Genomic DNA, 26,177 nt, shown 5'->3' on the forward strand with positions numbered 1-26,177 from the left:
TCATTTTTATTGTCTATATTTCTGGATAAACAATGGGATCCTGTAATATATTTGCATATCAGTGTCTGTCTTAATCTAAAACACTGGGTATGATTAAAAGTACATAATGGCACAATGAATGAGACAGCTGACAGTGCTTTGGCAAAGGGATCATGAACCAGAAGCAACAAATGTCAAACTGTTGCATGTTCCAGACTGCTTAAATCTTACTTTGGCATTTTTGAAAAAAAATGATGACACAAGTACAGAGGACATGTGAAGTCACTGCACTATGGTTTTACTGCAAAATGTAGCTAATGTTAGCCAGCATAAGTTATATCAGAAATAAGTTGGATAATGTCACTTAAAACAAGCAGCTGGCATTGATGCATGTTAACACTGTGATGATCTGGACTCCTACAAATACCACACACTCACACGCATTAATGAACGCATCTGTTTTGGCCCTTTATACTTGTGTTGTTTGAGACACATTTTGTTGACTGTCTGCTGTCCTCTCTGTTTCACAGCCCTTTCTGATCTCATCCATTTTATTGTACAATGAAAGCCAATGGATTAATCGCAGTGAAAGGTTTTGAGACAACCATGTCATTAATATTCTATCTAGGGAATAAAAAAAAGGGGATACTCACTCTTTGAATCTGGAGACAACAGATGACGTGGCAGATGAGAGACAGAGACAGATTATCGGTTATTTTAAGCATAGATCATACAAGAACTTTTGTTGTCCAAGTTTACTTATAATCTACAAGCCGAGCCATGCAATTGCTCTTCATTGAGGTCATTTAGCAACAGATAGAAGGGATCATCATGCTCAGGATTACCACTATTCTCTCTTCACATCTCCCTTTCTCTCTCTCTTACTAATTTGTTTCTCAGCAGAATGAGGAGCACCCTCCAAAAACCACTCACATCCAGTTTAAATGAATGTGTGCAGCTGTTTATGTGCATCTCAGATAAATTAATTGCATTTGCTGTGGTTAGCTAAACAAACTATTAGAAGTGGCACTGTGGGGCTGGCTGCCATGCTGAATCATCTAAGAGAAGTGACTGGCCCAGGTGATGATAAATGTTCTAAAATGCAATAAATAATCAATTCGCTCTAAGACTTCCTTTGGGAGAGACTGACAGATTAATTTGACTGTATATACAGTTTGCTGTAAGCTGATTGGCTCCTAGAAAGTATATAAATCAATCAGACTTTACTTAATTTCACTGATCAAAAAAGCTCAGATAAATTCTGAAAAGGCTGAAATGATACTCAGACATTAATTAATAGTAAGTTTGTTTGGGATTAATTTCAACTGTGGATCAAAACATATCAACATACCAAAAGGAATTCATCATTGAATCATGATGAAAGAACACAATCACTAAACAATACAACAGCATGGCTAAACTGTTTTCTTTAGCTGTATAATTGTCATTGGGATTCATTTTGTTTTAGTTATGCCTGATTTGGGGCATAAGCCAATCAGAGGATGTATGTCATTTAATCTAAATTGTACCTGCTTACAGTATCACTATTATTGCACATAAATACATTTTACTTACTGTCTGTAGGTGATAATGACAATAAGTATGGCAGGAACACAGCAGATAATGATAATCACTGCCAGAGCCAGCAGTGCCCCCTCTGTGTAGCCTACACTCTGCACAGCTTTCTTGACACTGGTCACTATTTCAGGGGTTCGAATTTCCAGAATTCGCCCACCAGGAGGGAGAAAGGGCTGGAACTCTTTATTGATGTCCAAGAGCTTTCCATCCAGAAACCTTGAGACAAGAAATTCAGAGTGATAAAGACCTTTTGCATTTGATTTTCAGTTCCTTTTATCAGGGGATTAATGCTAAAATCTTTATTCTCTGCAAGCTACAGTAAGGAAGCACATCTAGTTCAAAATTAGTCACTAGATGTGACAATGTCAAACTGAAAATACATTTGACATACTGCTCAATGCATACCAAATTACTTGTGCTTTATAACCAACATATCTGTGGACAAAATATCTGAAATTCTGTTTGAATAAAAAATTATTTGGGTGTTGCTAAAATGCAAAGTAAGATTTAGATTAAAAATTCCCATTAAATAGCACTAAGAAAGGAGCAAGGGCAATACTGCAATTCGCTATTTTAAAAAAAACACAAAAATGTAATGGATTCCTCTCTACCTATGCCCCTACGCTCCAATGAGTTTAATGAAAATCAGCTTGATTCAGCTTGCATTATCTGGCTAACAAACATAAAAACAATTACTTCTTATGAATTTGGTGGTAAAGTTCTTACTTGTAGAGCTCTTGTCTAGCTACAGCTCTATTTGTCAGTGGGTCGATGGCATATATCATGAGGTCCGATTTTGTGTAATCTTCCAGTTCCATTCCATCACCATGTCGACGGGGACCTATGGTTTCCACGACAACCTTTGCTCCCGGTATCTGCTCTTGGACATAACGTTCCAAAATGCTAAGGATTGAAAATATCAGACTTAGACTGATGGCATCACCCTATTTTCAGAATTTAGATATCTGAGGAACAAACACACTATATATCCAGTCCATTTCCCATTTAACTTCTTCAGGATTACTGAATTGGTAGATCTACACACTCACACTTTAAGGTCGAGGCAAAATACATAAGCATGAACCCAAACACGCATCTTATATAGATGGATAGAAAAGGCCATCAGATTTCAGCCACACTATACACATTTTTTTCCCACATCCTGTCAGCTAGGCAGACTCATGCTGTGAAATATTGATTTCTGCCCCATCTGAAACATCTGCTCACAGCAGGAGTGACTCTGTCACAGTGTGCATGCTTACATGTGTTTTTGTGTGCATGAGAGTGATGAACACAGGAAAGATGGTTATAAAATATAATTTTCAAAGAATGTCTGATGTCTGTCTGGCAAAACAAAGCAGCAAGCTTATACGCAGTGATTGTGCAGAAAGGGTCACAGGTGAGTGCACAAGAGAGAAAATATCAAAGCACGTAATTGACAATATGTATACATTTTACAAACTGGGGACAGATAATTCTACCCAATTAAGCCAAAACCTGAAAAAAAATCTAAGAAGCATTGAACCAAAGTAATTGAGTGTTGCATATTTTAGCTGCTACTGTGAAATTTATTGTGTTTTGAAGATAGCAAGGAATTACTTAGATAGTGTGAGCTAGTTCTAGGAAGATGGAGAGAGATTAAAAGGAATCAGCAGCGTAAGTCATAATAATTGGTAAGACCTCAAGTCAGCACGGTAGATTTTATATAATGTTTCCTTAAGCTTGCTGCTGAGATGAACTTTTGATGACTTCGAATCTTAGAAATAAGTAAATATTGTACACTAACTATTATGCCTGGGTGATAAATATCAAAGTAATTTGATTCTGTTGCATTGAGTGGAATGTAAATAATGTGTGTCTCTTCATCTGCTTTATCTTGTGTCATCAGCTCTTGTGATAGGACAGGAAGTTACAGAAAACATGAAAATAGTCTGTTTTTTTTGTCTGAATATTGGAAACGATCAATCAAGCAGAAAATATGTTGGTATCAGAGAATATTTTTGAGCACTGCCACTGGAGAAGGCCTCCCAAACTAAAAGAAAAAACTGAACTGCTAATGTCAAGGCTTGCATTTAAACCAGTGACTTTTAACATTCTCTGTTGCTGTTTGAAATGTCAGACTATAAAGTGCTTTAACTTAATAAGTAATAGTTAATTATTAGTCTTTTTTTTTTTTTTTTTTTACCAGCAACAGATCAGTGTTTTATCAAGCAAAGTGTCTATCAGAAGTAAATGTACATGAGTATGGAGGTTATGTTAAACTGAATTCTATATGAACAATAAATCATTAAGTATTACCTGAGCAGCTTCTCTTTGTTTTTCTCCACATAAGTTGGAGGAACATTTGATACCACCACCTGCATGTCCAGCTGGTTCACGACTGACACCTGTATGAGAGAAGAAATCAAAGTAAATAAAACTTGGAACATTTAAAATGAGCTACAGACAACATAATCAACACAGAGTTATTTCAAACTTTAACAGACAGGTTGATGGAAAAAAGGTTGCAGTGGAAGACATTATTTCCCTCCCACTCATACTTCTAGCTTGTAATAAACTGAATTAATCTTCCTGCAGTGATGTTAAATCCAGGTCATCAAAAATAAGTCAAAACAAACTTCCCTTTAAGAGGTTATAATAAAACTGCCATCAGCGTCAAAGATAAAATATACACACCACTATCTCTGCTTTGCTGCTGTGTCCTTGGCCGTAGTTATCCGTGGCAACCACCTCAAACTTAAAATATGACCTTCTCATGTTGCGGTACATGATTGCCGTCTTCACCACACCACTGTACGGCTCGATGACAAAGCCATCTTTGCTGTTTTTAGTGTCTTTGCCAGTGGGAGGAGGAATGATCAGTCGGTACGTCATGGAACTATAGTTCCCAGTGTCTTTGTCCAGAGCCTGGAAGATGAGGATCATCATAATTATCATTATTGTCATCACTATTATCATCGTGAAATATTATCATCATCCTGCTTGTGACCTCCACTATGGTCAAGTTATTGCTGTAGTTATAAAGCTATGATCACTTCATAATCTGTGATTATTATGAATGTATTAGTCATTTCTTTGCCTTTTTGTGATGATCATTATTTGACTGCAGGTGTCTGAGCAGCTGATCAGTGTGGGACATTGCCATGTACTTTATAGGTAACTCAGGACTCTGTACCCATCTTATAGGACTCACTCATCAAAAGCTCACTCATTCTATGTGATGACACCTTTCATTTATTCTGTCACTCTGAATATTAACTTTCATTCATACATACACACTCAGACAAGAGGGCCTGAGTTTTAACAATAATAATGATGATGACGATGAAACAAAAAGATGAAAATGAAAGTAATAAAGTATTGATCACTGTTCTTATTCAATATGTGTAAGGTCTTATGTTTAAGGTCCTTATCCTATGGAAATACCAGAGAGCTTAAGCTCAAGACACTGGCTAACATTTCTCTCCTCATTGCATTGGTAGTTTTCCCTTTGATATATTCAGAGCAACCAAGACTGCGTCAGCAAACAAGGGTGCTCTGTTACTTATGGGCTTTAAACAGTGGTGTCTCCTTTTCTGACTTTGCCCATGTTAAGCTAGACTGAGTGTGAAGCGTATGGTAGGAGCTGGAATGGACTGGATGTCTCGCATTGTGCTCTTTCCGCACTGTTCTCATTGAGTTAGTTCTCAGGATAATTTCCTAGAGATGCCTTTAAGTGAAACTTGATAGTGTGATGGTAATTTTTATGTCTCAGGACTGACAGACCCTCCAATCCACATTAACCATTTGTATCACCCAGACACGCTAATTGTTTTAAACTATTTACTTCTTAATTAACACTCAGACAAGATAATTGTTTTAACCTCCTGTTTATCATCAAGACTGCATCCTGCCCCCCTCTGGAGATGTTGTTACACATCTAAAGGTATAAATACTCTGGATTCCTTTTGTTTGTATCTTTTCATACCATTGCTGCTGAATGGTGTGGACTGATCTTTTTCCTTGCAACGAAGAATAAAAACTTAGCCGGCCGGCAGAAAAAGTAAGTTTCTCTATTTCATTGCTCATCAGAAATATTAGGAAGGAAGCGATTAAAAACTTCCATAACAGTTTGGCGTTGTTGGCTGGACCCCGTGAGCAGCCGTTCAGGACGAGGCACGGAAAGCGACAGGCCAACCTGGAGAAATAGATTATTTCCAGCCTCCAAACCTCAATTAATTTGTGAGACGGGAGGGCTAACCGGTAACACGTCCTGAGTCGCTGCCACCGGGGTTCCAAGAACAGAGTTCAGTGAAACTCGTCTGGTGAGTGTTGAAATATTGACTTATTGCATTTTCTTTCAAATTTGGATTTTAATTAGACAACAATTTCATTTCTCATAGTCTTCACAGTTGGCCAGCTATTTATCTGTTTTTAGCAATCAAAACAGTTAGCTTTGTTTGTCATTTGAAGCAGAAATCGAAATGTCGCTATTTATCTGTTTTTAGCAATCAAAACAGTTAGCTTTATTCGCCATTTGAAGCTGAAATCGAAATGTCGCTATTTATCTGTTTATAGCAATGGAAACAGTTAGCTTTATTTGTCATTTGCAGCTGAAATCGAAATGTCGCTATTTATCTGTTTTTAGCAATCAAAACAGTTAGCTTTGTTTGTCATTTGAAGCAGAAATCGAAATGTCGCTATTTATCTGTTTTTAGCAATCAAAACAGTTAGCTTTATTCGCCATTTGAAGCTGAAATCGAAATGTCGCTATTTATCTGTTTATAGCAATGGAAACAGTTAGCTTTATTTGTCATTTGAAGCTGAAATCGAAATGTCGCTTTTGCCAGTTGTAGCATAACTAATTGGCTCTCGTCGTACGACCTCTTCATTCAGAATGGGGAGTAAATTTTCCGTAGAAGCGGTCCAGTCTGCGGAGGGGCCAATTGTGGAAATTATGAAAAAGAGATTTGGGGATAAAAGGTTAAAATATTAAAATTTATGGACAAATGAGCTCAGATTCCCAATAGGGGGGTCCCTTAGTTTAAAAGAAAAAAAAAACTTAAAAAAAACAAAGAAAAACGGAAAAACTAGAAGAGAAACTGATTTTTAAAATGTTGCTTTTTAAAATCTGTCCCAGTAACCTGACAGGCAGGAACTGGATGTGTAAATGATAATCCCAACCCCAGTTGTCTTCCACACCTCGAACATGACATATGCATCTGCAACCACTAACAACCTTCCCTGAGTTTGTTTCAGCAAAAAACATCATTTCAACAGCCTCAACAGACTTCATGGCCAAAGAGGACCTGCAGTGTACCTCCCATCTGTCACCAGAATCTGACGAATCGTACGAGGAAAGCTGGTTAAGGGAGAGGTTTGACAAACTAACACTGACACACATTTCTTTGGACAGAACATAAATGCGCTGTGTCAGTCTCTCTCACACCAGCTCAACGTAACATGTACACCATGGACTACTCAGTCCCACACATCCCACTAGAAAAACACACATCGGATAGCTGGGAAGATTTGAGCCCAGTTATGAAATTGTGTAAGCCTACAGCCGAAAGGCAACAAACATCTGATAGATCTATTATTTTTTCACCTTCACTGACATCTTTTGTGTACACACAAAGAACAGTCAACAGAAAGTATGATGTTAACCTTGTCAAAAATTGTGAAAATGTTGTCATCATTCTAAAATCAGACTTTAAACCTTGCAAGGCTCAATACTCACTTAAACAAAAAGCCATTGTTAATATACCACCATTCTTTGAGTCTCTTAAGGCAGCAGGAGTAATTGTTCCACGTAACGATTCTCCAATACGCACGCCTTTGTTTAAAATCAGAGGCAAAGATCAACCAACAGACTGGCGCTACATTCAGGATCTGCAAACAGGTGATGCAACCAACTAATGGAAAATTCTTTTCAGTGGTCAACCTTTCAGACACCTCCAGTGTTCCAGGTCACCCAGGAAGCTAATTCTGGTTTGCTTTCAAATTCAATAGGAGGGACTACACATTCACACGTCTGTGCCAAGGATACTGTGAAAGTCCCACCATTTGCATTAAAGCTCTCAGACAGTCTTGAACCCTTTGTTCTCTCCCCAGACACTGCTTTGTTACAGTATGTGGATGACCTCATGATCTGCAGTCCGACTAAAGAGCAGTGTGAAGCCAACACAGTCACACTCTTGAAACATCTGGCACAAACTGGTCACAAAGCCAGCTTGACAAAACTCCAATCTGTCCAGGAAAGGGTTGTCTTCTTAGGTCATGTCATCACTTCTGAAGGTAAAACTCTTTCACCAAAAAGAGTGGATGCAATTCAGAACCTTCCAAAACCCATCACAAAGAAGCAGATGATGTCATTTCTTGGTATGTGCTCTTACTGTCGACAATTCATTTCTAACTATGCCATTCTTGAAGCTCCACTCGCCTCCCTCATTCATGGCAAGGGCCTGCAAGCAAAACATGAGATCAAATGGACTCCTGAAGCAGAACAATCTTTCACAGAACTAAAAACTTTCTTTACAAAGCACTCCAACTTTGGGCCTGCCTGACCCTACCAGACCGTTCATTCAAACAGTAGATGAAAAAGATGGATGTATGACTTCTGTTTTGTTGCAGGATCATGGAAATAAGCTGCGGCCTGTAGCTTATTTTTCTTCAAAACTGGACCCCGTGGCTGCAGGTCTCCCAAGATATATTCAGATATGTGGCGGCAGCTGAAAAGGCAGTTATGGCCTCCAGAGACATTGTGGCCTATTCTGATGTAGCTCTCCTGGTCCCACATGCTGTGTCCATGATTTTACTTGAACAAAAGACTTCTCACCTCTCCACAGCATGATGGCTACGATACAACAAAAACACTTTTAGAAATGTCTAACATCACTGTCAAACACCCTGTGTTAAAACCTGCCACCCTCCTCCCCACACCAGATGACAGAACACAACATAACTGTGTTGCTGTCCCCCAACCGGTTTGCTTGCCAAGAAACACCATTAACAAACCCTGATTTGGTTCTCTTTGCAGATGGATCAGCTTCACGTGACCCACAAACGGGTCACAACAGAGTTGGTTTTACTGTTGTCACTAATCATGAAACTCTTCTCTCCAGCTCACTCCCCCCTCACCATTCTACACAGGTGGCAGAACTGATAGCAATGGCAGAGGCATGCAGACTAGCTAACAACAAAGCAGTAACCATCTAATCTGATTCCAGACACATGTTTGGGTTGTCCAGGATTTTGACACTCTGTGGAAACACAGACAATTCCTAAAGTCTAACGGCAAACCCATTCTCCATCATGACAAAGTCACAGCTCTTCTTGATGCCATTTTACTCCAAAAAGTCAATCTCTGTTTGTAAATGCTTTGCTCACACTAACAACACAGGTCCTGTCTCTCAAGGAAATGCAAGAGCGGATGCTGCTGAAAAAGAAGCTACACTCCTACCCACTATAATTGATCCCTGTCACTATTTCCACCTCTTTCACAACGGTGCAATCTTTTGCCACACCACAGGAAGATGTGTGCCGAGAAACCGATAATAATCCTTGTCTACCTAAACATTTTTTCCCTCATTTCGCGAAATTGACACATGGATTGGACCATGTGTCAAAAGGGGGGGATGATGGATGCCATAACCCAGCACTGATTCACCAAAGAATTTTCAGTTCATGCAGCAGAAGATCAGTCAACCGCGTATGGTTTGTGCAACGCATAAAAGGTAAAACCAAAGCAGTCACACACATCGCTCACCCATCACCAGACAGACCATTCGAACACTTAATGATGGATTTCATAGAACTGTCACCAGCAGAAGGAAAGAAACGCTGCTTAGTAATAGTTGACGTGGTCAAAATAGATTGAAGTATTTCCAGCAAAACACCAGAGTAGCCAAGTGGTAGCAAAGGCTCTGCTAACAGAGATTACTCCCCATCTGGGAACTACACCAAAACTGAGCAGCGATAATGGCTCTCACTTTGTCAATTCTGCAATAACCCAAATTAGTGAATTTCTTATCATTAACCTCAGACAACATTGTGTATAACACCCTGCCAGTAGAGACGTTGTCAAACGAGAAAATGGCACTCTGAAATCAAAATTTCAATTTTGGCAGACCTCCATCTCTGGGAGTAAAACCTGTAACCAGGCCACTCCCCTCCACTGGCCTATGTGAGAATATATGCTAAAATATTGCAAAAACTTATTCTCTCCCTCTCTCTCTCTGCAGACTTCCAACCTGGGTGGTGAGAAACGACTTCAGAAAGGAGCACTGGAATTCCAAACGGTGACGAGATCCATTCTGACAACGCGGAGATAGCTGAGAGGGCAACGTGGGTTCACGCCATCCACTGCAGGAAGATCCCCGAGCCACCGGAGGAGCCCAGCTGCCAACGTGATCGACGCGAGGACGGACGACACGAGGACGCACAGAGGACGGACGGTGACGGACGACACGAGGACGAGCAGAGGCCAAAGACGACGGACGGTGCAAGGACGCACAGACGCCAAAGAGGACGACCCGTGGAATTGGCCCTGTGGATTCAACAAACACCAACCAGACGTGTTCCACCAAACTCCACCATGCATCACCTGATTCTGATGCTGTCATGTTTGGCACAGCTGATGGAGGCTTACACCTACAAACCTGCCAGGACTGTCACTTTGACAGAAGGTCAAAGTGCAACATTCACCTGCCTTGTTTACCCTGAAATTTGGCGATCAGGACGGGTTCAGGCATATTATGCCAAGTATGACAAATACCTATGCAGAGACCCCTGCGGCCCACACGATTGGCACTTGATCGTTGCCACCACTGACAAAACCATTGCTCCAAACCGCTTCACAATAACAAAACTTCCAAATTCCAACGGAGCCCAGATCACCATCTCTGATGCAAACCCACTGATGCAGGCACGTATTGGTGTGGAATTGAATATCCAAGCTCGGATATGTACAGACAACTCACAGTCATAGTCAATGGGCCACCAGACCCACATGACGCCCTACTTAACATGCTGTCAGATGTTAACACGGTCATGTTGACCTCTGGAATTGAAGACAACCACTATGAGAACATTACCAACATTATCAAACACATGAAAGATGCCATTCAACTCCCTCCTGTAATAAATGACTCATGGTTCCCTTGGCTGAAATCTTTGGGCCAAGGATGGCCAACATGGTTTTTAACAATAATCCCATATGTAATGATTTTCCTTTTGCTCTGCACCTTAATTCCATGTGTATTGAAATGCCTGTCTAACGTGCTCATGAAAGAGATGACTCATTCCTCCACATATGTTCAGGTGAACGCCAATAATGCTGATCAAAATCCAACCTCTCCTCATATTCCTGACCCCGATATTTTACCCCAGCTAAGACTCTAACTTTGATAACAGTCTGTAAAATTTTATTTCATTTTGTTTTTTTGGGTTGTTTTTTTTGTTTGCTTTGTTTTGTTAGTCTTTTATCTGCTCTAATCAACTACCACGATGATACATTTTCAAATCTGCTTGAAATAGCATACCGGATACTTAAGTATTCTCTTGCATTTAGTTTTCATCCATTTTATTTTTCTTAAGTTTGTTTTCTGTTAGTGATTAATTAATAATCAAAAGGGAGAATTGTGATGGTAATTTTTATGTCTCAGGACTGACAGACCCTCCAATCCACATTAACCATTTGTATCACCCAGACACGCTAATTGTTTTAAACTATTTACTTCTTAATTAACACTCAGACAAGATAATTGTTTTAACCTCCTGTTTATCATCAAGACTGCATCCTGCCCCCCTCTGGAGATGTTGTTACACATCTAAAGGTATAAATACTCTGGATTCCTTTTGTTTGTATCTTTTCATACCATTGCTGCTGAATGGTGTGGACTGATCTTTTTCCTTGCAACGAAGAATAAAAACTTAGCCGGCCGGCAGAAAAAGTAAGTTTCTCTATTTCATTGCTCATCAGAAGTATTAGGAAGGAAGCGATTAAAAACTTCCATAACAATAGCATAACAAAATGATCAAGCAAGCAGAATAGGTTCACATGGTTTAATTTTTGAAAAATAAAAGTAATCTATATATTGATTTTTTCATACTGAACATTGCTGCATTGCTCTTGATCACCTCAGAGTACAAAAAAGTGACTGTGAGTCAGACGCTCATTTCTTCACCTTGATTTATAACTCAGTAAAGGAATGTGAGCATTGCTTTAAATTTTGTGAAACCTACAAAACCAAATTTCAGAAAACTTTGAGGAGAATTTTGAGCATGACAAAAAGGAGAAACCCATAAATCTTGGTGCAGACTGGGCTCACTTTAATTAAAACGGCATAACACAGTGTTGAATTTGGTGGACAATGTGCTCACTGTGAGTTATTTTATGAAAGGATTTTGCCAAATTAAGCAATCACTATGCAAATGTGATTAATGGTGATGTCATCAAGCAGAAAGGAACGCCTGAAATGTATCATGACTTTATGATTGAGGGAGTGTCTTCAGTGAGAAAACATCAATTCCTGACACATGCACAAAAAATCTATACAACATACTTATGGAAAGAAAAAAAAACATAATATGGCTTCTTTATATAGCTCTATTCCTGTACTGTACTTTATCAACAATGCATGTAATTTCATTAAAAAATGTAGCAGCTAATCAAATGTCTCCATGTTATGGAAACAATTGATCCCAAGCTGTTATATTTACAAATTTATACGCACTACATATGGGTCCGCATTTATGTTGTTGTTTACCATCTCAAAAAAGACTCAACTACACATGCTGAGAAATAATTGGCTGATGTCAATTATCTCAGAATGGTAAATGAGAGCAGTTAGAGAGTACATACGCCTGTCAGGGCTGAATAACAAATTCCTGGATTCATATCTAGATCGACATAAAAAGTTAATCACTTCTGAGTTGGGCCATGCCCCACCTCTGCTAAAACTTTGATGCTAATCCATCCATACAGTAACTTTTTGAGTAACACTGGCAACAAGCTGACAAACAGACATAATAACAAATCCTATCAACCACATAACTTCTTTGGAGAGGTAACAACTGACCCCAGTATCACAAGTAAGTAGTGTTTTTGTAAAAGAGAACCAATATTCTTTGCATTAGTCATAAAACAAAAGATAACAACATTTCTGTTTTGTCATTCCTAAGTCGTGGCTTGGTTTTCTTGTATGTAGCCTGCATGCACTGAGGCATTTCAGTGCATGTTCTCACTTCTCAGTCTGCTCATCTTTTATTTGTCTCTTTGTCTCCTCTCTCCTTCCGATGTGTTTTAGGAAATTGAGACATCCTTCAATGTGTTTTTTTTTTTTTTTAGATCTATTATTGAGTCACAGGCCGTAAGAGGGAGAAGAAAGGACATGTTAAAGTACAAAACGGAGAAATGGAAGAGACTAAAAGCTATTCTTCTGCTGCCCAATTTTACAGGAAATCAATAATGTGAAGGCAAAAAAAAAAAAAAAAAGAAATTCCTCGAACCACCTGAGCGCTATTCAAAAGCATTTTCACAAGATTACTTTGTAAGTAATTCTACCCAACAACTTTGTGCTGGAGTCATCTAGCAAGGCATTTGCTGGTCAAATACATGCTGGTCATCATTCCAGATCGATTGAAATAAAGCTACTGTTTACATTGTAATTGTTATAAAGAAGAATAAAATAATACGTGCTGTGGTAAATGGCACTACTGAGTGGTGTTTTGCTATTAGTCGAGTAACTGAACTTTTTGAGAAAATGCTTTTTGGATAGTACCCCCATCAACACAACCTCAATAATGCAGTCATTTTGATTTAGATATCTTTTTTTTTGCATTGGTTTCTATGGGAAAAATTAGAAAAGGAATGTCTTGGAAAGAATCCTTTGAAGGACAAAGAGTCGGGTGAACTGTTGTAAATGCACTTTAACACAAGGACAGTAAAGGAATGAGTCATGCCTTTCAAACTCAGGTTCAGATAACTGTGATGGAATTAGTTACACTTGAGTGAAGCCACTGAGACTGAAATTATGCATGATTACTATTATGCATACTTCTCAAACTCTCTCTCCATTTTGTCGTAAGAAAGTGTGCTGCCAGTTTCCATGTCTCTCCATCTGATCACCCTCACCATCAATCCATCCACTAATGTATCGTGTATCTTCCCTGCCTTCGACTGTTCAGACTATTTCTCTCTCAGCAGGATGACAGAGGTCTTTATCGAGCCATCAAGCCCCTTTCTTCCTTTAACCTCCAGATCTACTGCCTCTTCCTGTGACAATCAGGGTTACAAGTGAGTTATTGCTTTTTTAAGTATTACATAGGTCAAAAGATGAGCAGGCTTGTGTTGACCAGCTCCAGCCAAATACAGCCTATGCTCACACAAAATACCAATAGAGTGGTGGAACACAACAAATATTGATATTTCCATACATTGTCACTACATAGCACATTTTAGCATGTGACAAAAACTATTTCATTGATATTCATAAATATGCCGAACAAGCTCAACTCATTCCCACGGCACCAGGAAAATAACTGTGACTTTAAAATAGAGTTCATTGTTAGAGTAAGGATGACTGGAACTCTCAGTCATAAAGACCATATTAAGCTTCTTTATGAGAGAAAATGTTTATTAAACAAAAATTATTGTGTTATGTTGTACATTGCTGCATCTCCTTTAGTCACATTCTGACTGAAAAACTCAGTTTTAGCATGTACAACAAACAAGGCATATTAGGAAGCCGAGGAAGTAGTGCTTTCTGTGGAAGACAATGACTCTTTGCTGTGGACTTTGAACTAATAAAAATACTGTAGGCATTTTACATTAACATAACACTGTATTACAAACTACAAATAATGGAAAATGTGATCTCTTTAACTGGCTAATATTTCAGAAGGGACAGCATACCAATTGGCATCAGCATCAGATTGAAACTGCACATTCAAAGACTATGATTCTTGTGCATGAAGAACAACATGTGACAGAGCAGGACATGCTTGGACTGACAGTATGAACAGGATGTTGAAAGTTATATTGAGAGAGTAATTATCGTAGCGTTGTAATACATAAACTCTCATTACATAAAACGATGACTGACCCTTCATCATATTCTTTACATGTGAGGATGGACGTGTGTGATGCAGACCAAAAAAAAAAAAAACAGTTGGCGGACTGTATGCTTGACCCTCTAAAATGAGAGGACAGTATGTCTCCTTGTCCACTTAGAGGGAAAGATCACTTGAAATCAATACAACATTCTCACAAGTAATGACTGTTAGCCTGTCATCAAAGAGATATATCATGATGGGAGAGGCCTCTTCTGAATAATAATGCCAGCATACACAGGCCAAAAACCATTGAATGATTGGATTATTATGAATATACTGTATGCTGTGACCTTTCTCAGTCGCCGGATTTGAACGCAGTTTAAAACCAAAAGTAAAGGAGATTTTGGACCGAAATGTTAGACAGTTAAAAACTACAAATGAGAGAATATCTTATGGAAGAATGGTGCTCCGTTTTCTATAAGCCTGTGATCCACAGACTTGTAGAATAAATACCAAGAGGAACTGAAACTGTTCTGGTAACTCTTGTTGGCCTACCACCTTACGAAGACTCATTATGTTAGCTTCTTCTTTAAATTGCTTTTGCTTGTCCAAAAAGTCTGTAAACCCATCACCTTGGGTGTTTGCACTAACCTGCAATACAAGCGCATTTTCTTCACTCATTAAACTGTGTGAATCGGTGCATGTTCTTTATGTCTCTCTCATCTGTACTGTCACTGACATTGTGCAAGGTCTAATGAAATAAGAATGTCTTAGAATGATCTTCTAACACGTGATGAAATATTAACGCACAAACGTTTTTGCAAAATATACCACCTGAGTCTCTCCTGTTATCCAGGCTCATTAAGATATATTGCTATTCATTAGATAGAGCTTTAGAACGTCTGGCTCTGTGACCTACTTTAGTTCCCGAAAGGCATTTTAATGATACGAGATGGCCTCAAGTTGACCTTTCTTTCTTCTCATCTCAACTCAATAAAAGGAACACAATTCCACAAAAGGCACTGTAAGCACCTGCAAAGTGCATAAGACTGGTTTGACTGTGTATCTTAATGCATCTGACCTGTACTTGCAAGACCGAGGTGAAAGTTTTGGCATCTTCTGCAACTCCTCCGATGTAAAGGGATCTGGTGAACACTGGTGGATGGTCGTTTTCATCCTCGACATGTATCACCACCTTAGCGGTGTTAGCTAGAAGACACAGATATAAAAAAAAAAAATAATAATAATTATACATTTGTGTTTGGACACAACAAAAGTGCACTTTTTGAGGTGGTGTAGAGTAGAGCTGCATGGTGAAATATATAATATCTCTTTGCAAATTAACTGGTTTTGCAAGGTTGCAGTTATGTGCCGATTTTACTGCTCCAACCTGTGGTGCATATCAGAAAGGAGCTATACCAGCTATAGATTTCTGCTTTGCCTGCAACACCAATGCTCCTTTTGGGTGGCATAACTGTAATTTCAGCTGCAACTGTATCACCATCTTTGCCTGCAGTTGGCAATAGTGACATGTCTACTGCAGATTTAAACTCGTTCCCTTGCTTTCTCTCTCTCATACATGTTGGTGTGTCAACAGCTTGACTGACAGTGTCCCCTAGTGATGAATTGATAGACAGAGTTACAATATATTTTCATTGGGTGATCAGTAGCAGTTTGTGAAATGTAACAAGACAAATTCAATGTGTGGAAAAAAAGATCAAATGAGAAAAATTAGGAGTCGCTTTGCCAATGCTTAAGCAGGACTGTGTGGATGTGGTTTGATAAGATTTGTTTAAAAAGTCATTTTGCTGCTTTAAGATGACCTTTTAAACAACTTTGTGTCCTCTAACTTCACTCCTGTTGCTATCAGATTTAATGCCCTGATGTTACCTCTGCCTCTCCATCTTCTATTTAAATACAATGCAGCATGGATTTGCTAAGGATTCACTGGTGTCATCCGTAGTGTCTAATCTTTACATGAAGGAAATGGAAAGCAGGGCACTAAACTGGGACAAGGGAACAACATCAAGCCGTGGTGCTGTGCACATTGAGGTGAATGAAAATCTCTACACTTAAGTAACCGAAACCCTACGCACATGAATGATTATCTGCTTGTTGACTCGCTCCACCCTCTTGGAATATAAACTAGTTGTCATCAGAGATCAACACTATTGGGCTTAGAGTGTCACAACTAAGCCAGTAGTAAAAGAAAGAACACAAACGCATCTAAAAAGCGCTTCAGATCTGTGATGATACAAAGTGGGCCTTTGTCAAGTTAGCTAAGAAACTTGGAAAAGACAACAGAGAGTCAAAGAAAGAGTAAAAGAAGGATAGGTGCAAAAAATATTGTATTTTTTTGTATTGTATATTAATCAAAATCCATAAAAGGATCTTCTCCAAACACAACATCCTGATGCATTTCAAATCCAAAACACCCATAGAGAAAAAGAATAAAAGACCCAAACACAGCAACATTGTTTATGCAGTACAGAGAGTACAGACCTTTAGAAAGGGGAATCTAAACAACCACTTCACAGGCGCACGGCACAACAAAGAGCAGGCAGCTCCTCGGGTCAAGAATTAGTGGTCCAACTACACCTCAGGAAGAAGGGACAGTTTTGAGTAGTGTACCCATTTTGGACTGGGAAGATAGTTGACTTAAAAAAAAAAAAAAACATAAATCGGTCTACGTTAAACAGGAAAAAACAGAGGAGGTGATCTCAGGTATAACCTTCCTAACTCTTGCTGCTTTGACTCACCTCCCCAGGCAGTTTCACAACCATTCACACCTAGAATCTTTGACAAAGAAATCTTGGTAAACAACTCAGAAGTGACAATGAACAAAACCACCTGCTGAATGGTTGGGTGGATCAGTGAAACATACAGGACCTCAGCAACTGTGAGGGTCTTGTTAACCCGAGACTCCCCACCAGTCAACTAGAACTAAAGAGCCTTTCAAATGACAGGTGAAGCATCCTCAAGAACAGAAGTCCAGTTACCTTCTATTTAAGCACTGAGGATTAATTAATAGCAGAGCTTCCAGTTTATTACAGAGTAATTCATTGTCTTCTTCTACAAAAGTCCTTCAATACGGATTATTAGGAAAGTACTTGTCAATGAGTAATCAATTTTCACGCCATTCCTGATTTATTCTGCTCTGGTCTTCAGTCAATCAACCAACCCTGATGAGCCAATGCATTCGTGTTTCATCCAAATTGACATGTGCTCTTTGTAACTAAATTGCTTAGAAAGTACTCATCCCATGAAAAGGGATAACCTATCACAAGAAACTGAACAACAATGATGTTTGCTTGCCTGGATGACCAAGTGTTGGACAAAGCAGAGAAAGAAAAAATAACATGTATTATAGCGCTGCATATGTTACATGCTATGGCCTTTGCAGTCAGAAAGGCATCTGCCCATGTCTGTTAGATTTTTCACAGTGATTTTTAAACAGTGATATTTATCACATAAGATATGAAAAAGTATAACTTCAGCTTTTTAATGATGCTTGACACATATTTGTGTACTCTAATTGTTAATGTTTAATGAAATTATGAAAAAAAAGATAAAACATACACAAAGTAAAATCTTTGCCATCTTCCAAAGCCATTTTCACTCTCAATCTTTCACAAGATAACACATATAAAAATAAACCTTCCACAGACAATAGCCGTGTCTCTATACATGCTATGCTCTCTGGTAACCATTGAACAGTTGTGTTCCTGACTGTAAAGTGTTCAACTGAAGTCCAGTCTGAAAGTGTGCGGTGAAAAAACAAGAAACTGCTCAGGTTCCGTCTATGCCATAACCACATCCAGATCTGAACTCAAGGTTTGACATGAATGCAACAGCAACCTCTGCCATTTATATTAAGTGATGGGAACTTGGAGTGACTCACGTCGTGTCTTATCTGGAAACAAACAGGGAATTATGAATCACCTCCAGTAAAACTACGACGAAACATAAATCCAACTGGAGAAAAGTGAAAAGAGTTTTACTCCAAGAAAGACAAAAAAGCAAAGACATAGAGAAACTGTAGAGAAAAATGCAAATAAATGATCTACAACAACTTCCTTGACACACAATGGCAAAATGTCTAGTTGTCAACCAAATCTTTGCTCAACTTAGAAAGCGGGATTAACATACTGTTCAGAGTCGTATTGATTTGTCGCCTGATTAAGATGTGAATCGAAAAGAACTGGAGACTTGTTAATTACTACAATGGTTGGCTGTTTTAATTACAACAGAATTCTTAAATTCTAATAGCTTTAAATTAATTGAGGAAAGCGTGCGGTAAACACAGAAGATAAGGGACAGTTGTGGAGTCAATATTCAATCAAGAACAATTCAAATATGTTTAGAGGTAAAAGAAAGATGCCATAGACAATAAGGCCATAAAGAAGCAAAAACAGACAATTTAGAACCCTTAATACTTCTGTTCTTTTCACAATTAAAACCATAAGAAATAGATAGTTCTGATATGTATTTACTCTTACATGTAATTTAAGGCTAATGACAGGCTTCTGTAGGTTTAACGCAGATCAAACGAGCAAGGATCACTAGGTGTTGATTGAAAAAGTAACAGCTTTAGAGATAGAATCATCAATCTTCCAAACTGCTCATAAGCTTATTGGGCCACTTAGATCTTTGTGAACTTGTTTGACAGTTCCAAAATAAGTTTTGAAAAGATAGACGACTGTGTAAATGTAGAGACTTGTGATATACAACTAGCAGCAGGTAGAAAGACACGCATTTCTAAAACAGCAACAGAAAAGGCAACAAGCTGGTATCGCCTTAATATTTGATAGACAGCTGCAAGATAAATGAAAAAGCAGCTTGAAAGGAAACAGCCAAAGCCAAATATAACATCTTCCGAGACAAGATGGAAAGCTGCAGAGAACTCCTTTGCAAGATAAAAAAGAGCTCCAAGATGCGAGTGTGAGTGATAACAGAGAGATAAACTGATCAGCAACAACATTAAAACCACCTGCCTGATAATGTAGGCCCCACTTGTGCTGTGAAAACATCTCTTGTTCCATCGAGGCACGAACATGACACCTCAGAGACACTTTTTATGTTCTTTCAGCTGCTCCTGAGCAGTCTACAATATGTCTGGGGCACTGCTGCGGGAGGCTGAGTCATGAGGGGAGTGCGTGTGGTCTGTAACAATGTACGAGAGGCAGTTCAGAAACGAGATTACCCGCTGAAGAGTAATTTCCTGTATCTGTGTCACATGATTTTCCTTGACTGACACATCCGTTTAGGACATCAGTGGCAGGTCCTGAGTCTATAAGCTACAATGGGAAAGGCGAAGGTGAACAGGAAGCTGATAGATTCTATCACTCCACAGTCTCTGAGGGAAATACTGGACCCATGTTACACAAGCCAGTCATCCTCTGAACATCAGATAGTAAATTGATACTTTCAAGACCTACAAATAAAGGAGAAAACTATCTTTATCCTGAGCCTGTCTGTGTCTAAGCAGATTCATTTAGCAACACAAATGCCTCTTCGAAACATAACAGCTGAATATATGACCCAAGTATAACCTAAGTGTGTATGTATCTCAGTATTTAGTCATAAGCCTCCTTACTTTAACTGATAATACCAAATGCCATTTTATCAATTCTTCCATCTTCACAACATTCTAATTGTGCTCACATTGGTGATCAGAAGCCTGAACTGTTAGTGTCTTCGTGCAGCTTGATATGTGTTATCTTATTGGTGCAGACGGTCTCTGGTGATACATTCAAATGAAAGACAGGCTTTCCCAGCAGAGCATTGCATCAAGATGATTATTCACATCCCCTATCAGCAACTGAAATATTGTTGCTAAACGGTGGACCTACTGCAAGTGTCTGATAGAAAGATTGGATCTGATACTGTTAAAGTTGATACTGATATAATATTCTTTGTAATGCACTGTATGACTGTGCATGAGTATGATTAGAACAATAAAGAACTGAAGGTACAGTAATTTAATCCATTGACAAGAAAAACTAGTTCTGTAATCTGACATGATTTCATGAACACAATCACACACTTACTCTTTGAGGGAACTCGAAGGTTGGAGGACACCACTCTCATGGAGTCCGCCTCTACTTTCAGAACATAACTGGAATTGGCTTCATAGTCAAGGGGCTTGGCTGTGAAAATCACTCCTGTTGTCTCATTTAATGTAAAGAAATCTGAGGAGAAAAACGCAATAAACAAAGACAGCAATAAAAGAAAAAAAGTTTAAGTTCTTGCACAAAGCAGATAGCTAGTGAGTGGGTAATTTAAAGTCTAAAAAGAGTGAAAATGAAAATGTGCAGTTTGCCTTGAGCTGTTGCTGGAGATGCTTCAACCAGGAAGAAGTTTTAACAAATGGCAAAAGTTAGCCCACAAGACCCCAGAAGAGAAGATCTGAGTGTACTCACCTCCCTCGTTGCCGTCGATGATGGAATAAACGATAGTTTGATTGACAGCAGATGCCATGATGACTCCCACCAGGGTACCAACAGGAGCTTCTTCACTAACTGGTGAAAATCTGGGAATGGATCAGTCAATCAATGTTATGTGATAAAAATAAATAAATATGCATGTGTGAGCTCTGGGCTCACTTCCTCTCAAAGGGCAACCGAGATCTGGCAAATTAAACACAATATTAAATCTGTTAAACACATCCAGAATTTCTTCCTCTTGCCAAGCTGACACTGACTTTACACCAAATGATAAAGTATATGCAAGCAGTGTACACATTTAAGAGTTAAAAGGATATAGCAATAAAGTACAATGTCAGTCTCGAGAAGAGTTTAGAGAGGAAGCGAGAGACGGGTGCTAACAATTAGCTTTTAAAGACAGGTAATAAAGCAAATTAACTCAATCCTTGACAACACTCATTTTTTTTGTCACATGCACTTAAAAAGATCATTACTGCAATTTTCAAGCCAAATGTCGGCAAAAGTAGTTTGCACACAAAACCATTATACTACAATAACACGAGTTGCACAAAAAAGACTGTTTTGTTTAGTTGTTGGAGCGAAAGCTTTTTACAGAGGGGATTTTGGATATCTCTTCTTTTAGTCATCCCATAGATTAAAAAAAAAAAGTCATGAGGTGATGAAATTCTGCATTATAAGTTTTCTGAAATTCATTGTTTTAATATCCAAATGAAGCATTATCTAATCAAACATGCACCAACTGGAAATTATAAGGTCTAAATACCAAAGAACAGACAATTCATATCCAAAAACATATAGGGTCCCCCTCTCTAACAATCTGCCTAGTTGCACTAACATGTTACTGCAATTGTCCAGAAGGGACTAACCGCACACTAGATATAAAATGGGTGTTCAGCACTTTTTTTGGGCAGCCACTGTAGTTTTTCTTGTACATCTGGATGTGGAGGAGAAGGGTTGTAATTTATCTCACTAGATGCCACTACATCCCACACACTGGGCCTTTAAACCTTGTCTTTGTTTCTACTTGTTTATTATCATTTTCACTTGCTGTTTTGGCTGGGTTTAAGCACCTGGGAAATACTTGGTGAGAGTTAAGAAAACACTGTATTGCCTTAAAGACACTCACAAATTTTAAGGTTACAAATTTAATTCTCTTTGCATACCAAGAAAGTTCAACCAAATCTGCCAAATATAAAAACATGTTAGGGACATGAAAGAATCCTCCCACTCAGGTACATCACTTGGAAAGTTTTAGTGCAGATCTGTATGAAAATATTGATTTTAATTTTGTGCCAACAGCATTTCATGTTCTACCATGAGAGCAGTCTGGGCTTTCCCTGAAGTATCTAACATGCACATCTTAGGACTGTAAGGGGGGAAAAAATGGAGCATCAGGGTAAAATCCCAGGCTGACACAACAAAAAAAGAGATGCCGTCCTTTTCTTGTGAAGCACCAGTGCTAACCATCATCTCCACTGTGCCACACCATATGTGGCAGCATTTCCCAAACCTTATAAAACTCCCTGAAAAGTAATTTTAAGCATAAATTATATTTGGATGATGAAGCAAGTTTGGAACAAGCCGTCTTCCAGGACCCATCAGCAGTGAAATTAAATCATCAACATGGTCTTGTTTTTGTCCACCTGCCTCTCTTTGCATGTGGTGGGCAATTTTTTTTTTTGTACTTACAACTCTGACAGATTTTCTTAGAATCTGGCAACTCTCAAATTTCCTGCAGGTTTTGCTCCATTAAGTAAACCCAGTACAGTCATTAGGCCAACCGTCACAGCTGGCTAAACATTATAGCATGGGCAACCAACTGGCCAGGCTATCAAGTCATCACAACATGATAAATGATGCTGTTGGAAAGCAAGGAGTGTGAGTGTGTTTGTGTAGATGTTGACTGCCAGCCCAGTCAATTGCCTCTTGAACCTCCTGTTCTACCCAAGTAAACACAAACCTAAAGCTGACTAAATAAATATATGGCAGATTTAATGCCGTTCATTGGGAAACTTCAGGATGTTTAATATGTAGAGCCTTTGCACAGCTGACATTTTGACCTATTATTGATAAGCAAACACATACATTACAAATGGCATATATGATAGCACATATCAGTTAGACTTTAATAGTAAGCTATGATGGTGTCCCTTCGCACCACCATGCCCAACACTGAAATAAAGCATCAAAATCAGATTCAGACACTACACATTTCACTATCATCACCTGGGCTCTTCCGACTCGGACAAAAAATGTTTACAATGCAGTACAGGGTGCTATTTACTTGGCAACACAGAACATTTATTTTGGGATATTTTTTTCTTCTACTTCATGGTACACAATTAGTAGATATATGACCATCTTCTGAAGTTCTTTTATGATTACTACAGAGCCCATCAGTAGCTTAACATTTCCCCTATGCTGTACACGAAGAGAAGTCTTCATGCTACATTAAAGATAAATGTAAACACAATTATTCAGGAATGAATAATATTGTCCTCATCTACAACCATCTTTTACATGATGCAAAGCTAGATAAACATGCCCAGTGTGTAAAATTATATTATCAAATTATTCAGTCAGAATTTATTTATTTTTTTAATTCATAAATAGTTAGGAAACAGTTTAGCTGCAGCAGCTGCACAAATAAAATGAATGAAATTGGTTTTTTAAGTGTTTAATAACACTTGTTTGTTGTAATATATAACTCCTCTGTGTCTTACTATAGATTTATCCATTTTCCACTTCCACTCAAACCATTTGTGCACATCTCATTCTGCAATTTCCTCCACCTTTCCCCTCCTGCCCCTTTCTCTACCTCTTTCCATCGGCTCCTGCTTCCAATCAACATCCCCGCAGAAGACATCCTCAACTAAATTTATTATTTTCTTCCCATTCCTTCTCTACATAATGACAACTGGACAGGGGTAAAGGGGCAAACCTTCTGTGTGCTCACACACACATACACCTGAAAGCTGATCGACAGGATTTTATGTTCAATATAGTAAAAAAAAAAAGAAAAACTCATTTAAAGCAAGATACACACATGCAAACAAAACTGCATGCACATACAATATAAAGGACACGCTGTTTACGATTTAAAACTCAAACGCAGCTCATTATCAGGTCAATGTCCCCCCTCCTGTGCTCTCCAATCATTGCGGTCCTGACTGCAGCAAGCTGGACTGATACTGATAGCAGAAACACACACATACATTAACACTTGGACCAATACACTAATGGGGGCAATGTAATGACTTTCAATAATTCACTTGAGGTTTTCACTGTAAAATAAATGTACTCACACATCTCAAGAACACATTCACATTCAATATAGACAATATGATGCTAGAATGCAACCCTTAACAGAGCTGTGCTCACATGGTTTGAGCTTTTTTAATGAAAATAATATACATATATATATATATATATATATTCATTGTCTTTAGGGTCAGCTGCCCGTGTGTTAAGGTTATCAGGGCTTCCTATTGTGGCTTGGTACCCATTCTCGAATGGTGGGAATAATGATATATCTCTGTCATCCTGGCTCCCCCCTTCTCGTAGCATCTTTGTTGTACCTCATCCATCTCTAGTTGTGATAGCAGGTTACGCCTCTTTCTTAGTTTGTTTAGAATAGATGAACTTGTCATTCAATAGGTCCTTTTCTGTATCCATTTTTGCTTGCAATCTACAAGATAAGACTACATCCCTTCTTGATTTCGCACACCATTCAGAGAACAAAAATTAATCTTGTGATCACAATGTACTAAAGAGGTGAGTCAAAATTAACCACAGAGTGTCGTACTAGATCTAATTAATCATACATTCATGCTTTGAGTGTGAACCACCACTGTGCAAGCCAAGCCAAGCCTGCTGCCCTTGCAGCTCTTCATGCTGCAAAATCCAGTGCTTTTGTCCCTGTGGTAAAAGGGACAGTTCCAGCTGGCCCACACTTTCTCAGTGGGGAAGTCTTGCTGCTATCCCCCCTGACAGATTGCCACCCAGAGTGGATCTGTATCTGTTGCCTTTTCCCTCACTGGCTAGACACAATGCTTATAAAGGGTTGCAGGTCTACTGTGAACCTAGAAATAGTCTCACTTCTGAGGAAGAGAGCTATAATGACGATCTGTCAGTAGCACAGATGGGCTTCTTCTCCACTATTTGATACAATGAAACCAACTGTAGGCTATTGCCCAGAAGTCCCAGAAAGGATTGTTGGCAAAAGACTATCCTCAGACTATAAAGTTATTTTCCAAGCACTCTTCTACAAAATAACCTTCCAAATAGAGCCATCTCACAGAAATATAATATTGTTGTCAGTTTGTTGTGAAACCCATTATCTGTGTCAAACATTGCTTTTTTAAATTTTACTTGACATTTACCGGTATGTGTTATCCACTTCATACAATAGCCCACCTTAAAACGTGCAAGAGACAAGACGTGTTCTGTGTAGTCAGCAAATAGCTGGCTGATATAACAGCACAACCTCAGTCAACACTATAGCAACCAAAACAAATAAAACATAGCTAATAATTAGTGAATCAAGCTCATTACAGTTCTATCACAAACAAGAAATCAGACTGTGGGATGTGGGACTGTTCCAACTGTAAGACAATCTAACACAACTTTCCAACTGTCAGGTCCTTGATTGTTAAGAAAACATGACATGACTCTTCAAAAAGAGTGAGACAAATCAATTCTCATTTACAAAGGGAATCAAATACTAAAGTTTTTTTTACAAAGCTGGTATCTATTGCACTGCAATTGTTTTACATTATAAACAAATCCCGTTTTATGAATAAAAAATTAGGTATGCAATACATTGGAGATATCGTGGTGGAATAAGCTGTGGGAGCTTTTATTTTGGAGATCAGGATTCAATTCCTGTGTGAGATTGTTGTTTTTTTTCTCTTCAGCTCTTTAAATACAAGACAAGTAACATTAATGGCTTTGTTGTTGAAGCAATGCCAGTCAGTCATTTACCCATTGTTCACCTTGTCCTTCACATCTTCATTTAAATATGTGAAAGTGACAGAAAGAGCTATGGTGCACATGGTATAATCTCATTACATAAGTCTTACATTAAACTCTTTACATAGTCACAGTTTTCTCATATGCCAAAATGCAACAAATAGGGTC

The 26,177-nt window shown here is 38.6% G+C and overlaps 1 protein-coding gene across 1 annotated transcript in view; it reads right to left on the reverse strand.

Moving 5' to 3' along the window:
• LOC140278755 (protocadherin-15-like) overlaps nucleotides 1-26,177 on the reverse strand; it is a 179,919-nt gene that overhangs the window by 28,279 nt on the left and 125,463 nt on the right. Inside the window, exons 27-34 of the mRNA XM_072373834.1 lie at nucleotides 21,015-21,124; nucleotides 20,643-20,783; nucleotides 15,674-15,801; nucleotides 4,234-4,464; nucleotides 3,856-3,944; nucleotides 2,284-2,460; nucleotides 1,555-1,773; nucleotides 633-641 (exon numbers count right to left, since the gene is read on the reverse strand). Of these exons, the coding sequence (XP_072229935.1) occupies nucleotides 633-641; nucleotides 1,555-1,773; nucleotides 2,284-2,460; nucleotides 3,856-3,944; nucleotides 4,234-4,464; nucleotides 15,674-15,801; nucleotides 20,643-20,783; nucleotides 21,015-21,124 (1,104 nt within the window). The remainder of the gene's footprint in view (nucleotides 1-632; nucleotides 642-1,554; nucleotides 1,774-2,283; nucleotides 2,461-3,855; nucleotides 3,945-4,233; nucleotides 4,465-15,673; nucleotides 15,802-20,642; nucleotides 20,784-21,014; nucleotides 21,125-26,177) is intronic.

The sequence above is a fragment of the Leuresthes tenuis genome, unplaced genomic scaffold (assembly GCF_036924035.1).
Source record: "Leuresthes tenuis unplaced genomic scaffold, fLeuTen1.0.hap1 SCAF_20, whole genome shotgun sequence".
Taxonomy (NCBI): domain Eukaryota; kingdom Metazoa; phylum Chordata; class Actinopteri; order Atheriniformes; family Atherinopsidae; genus Leuresthes; species Leuresthes tenuis.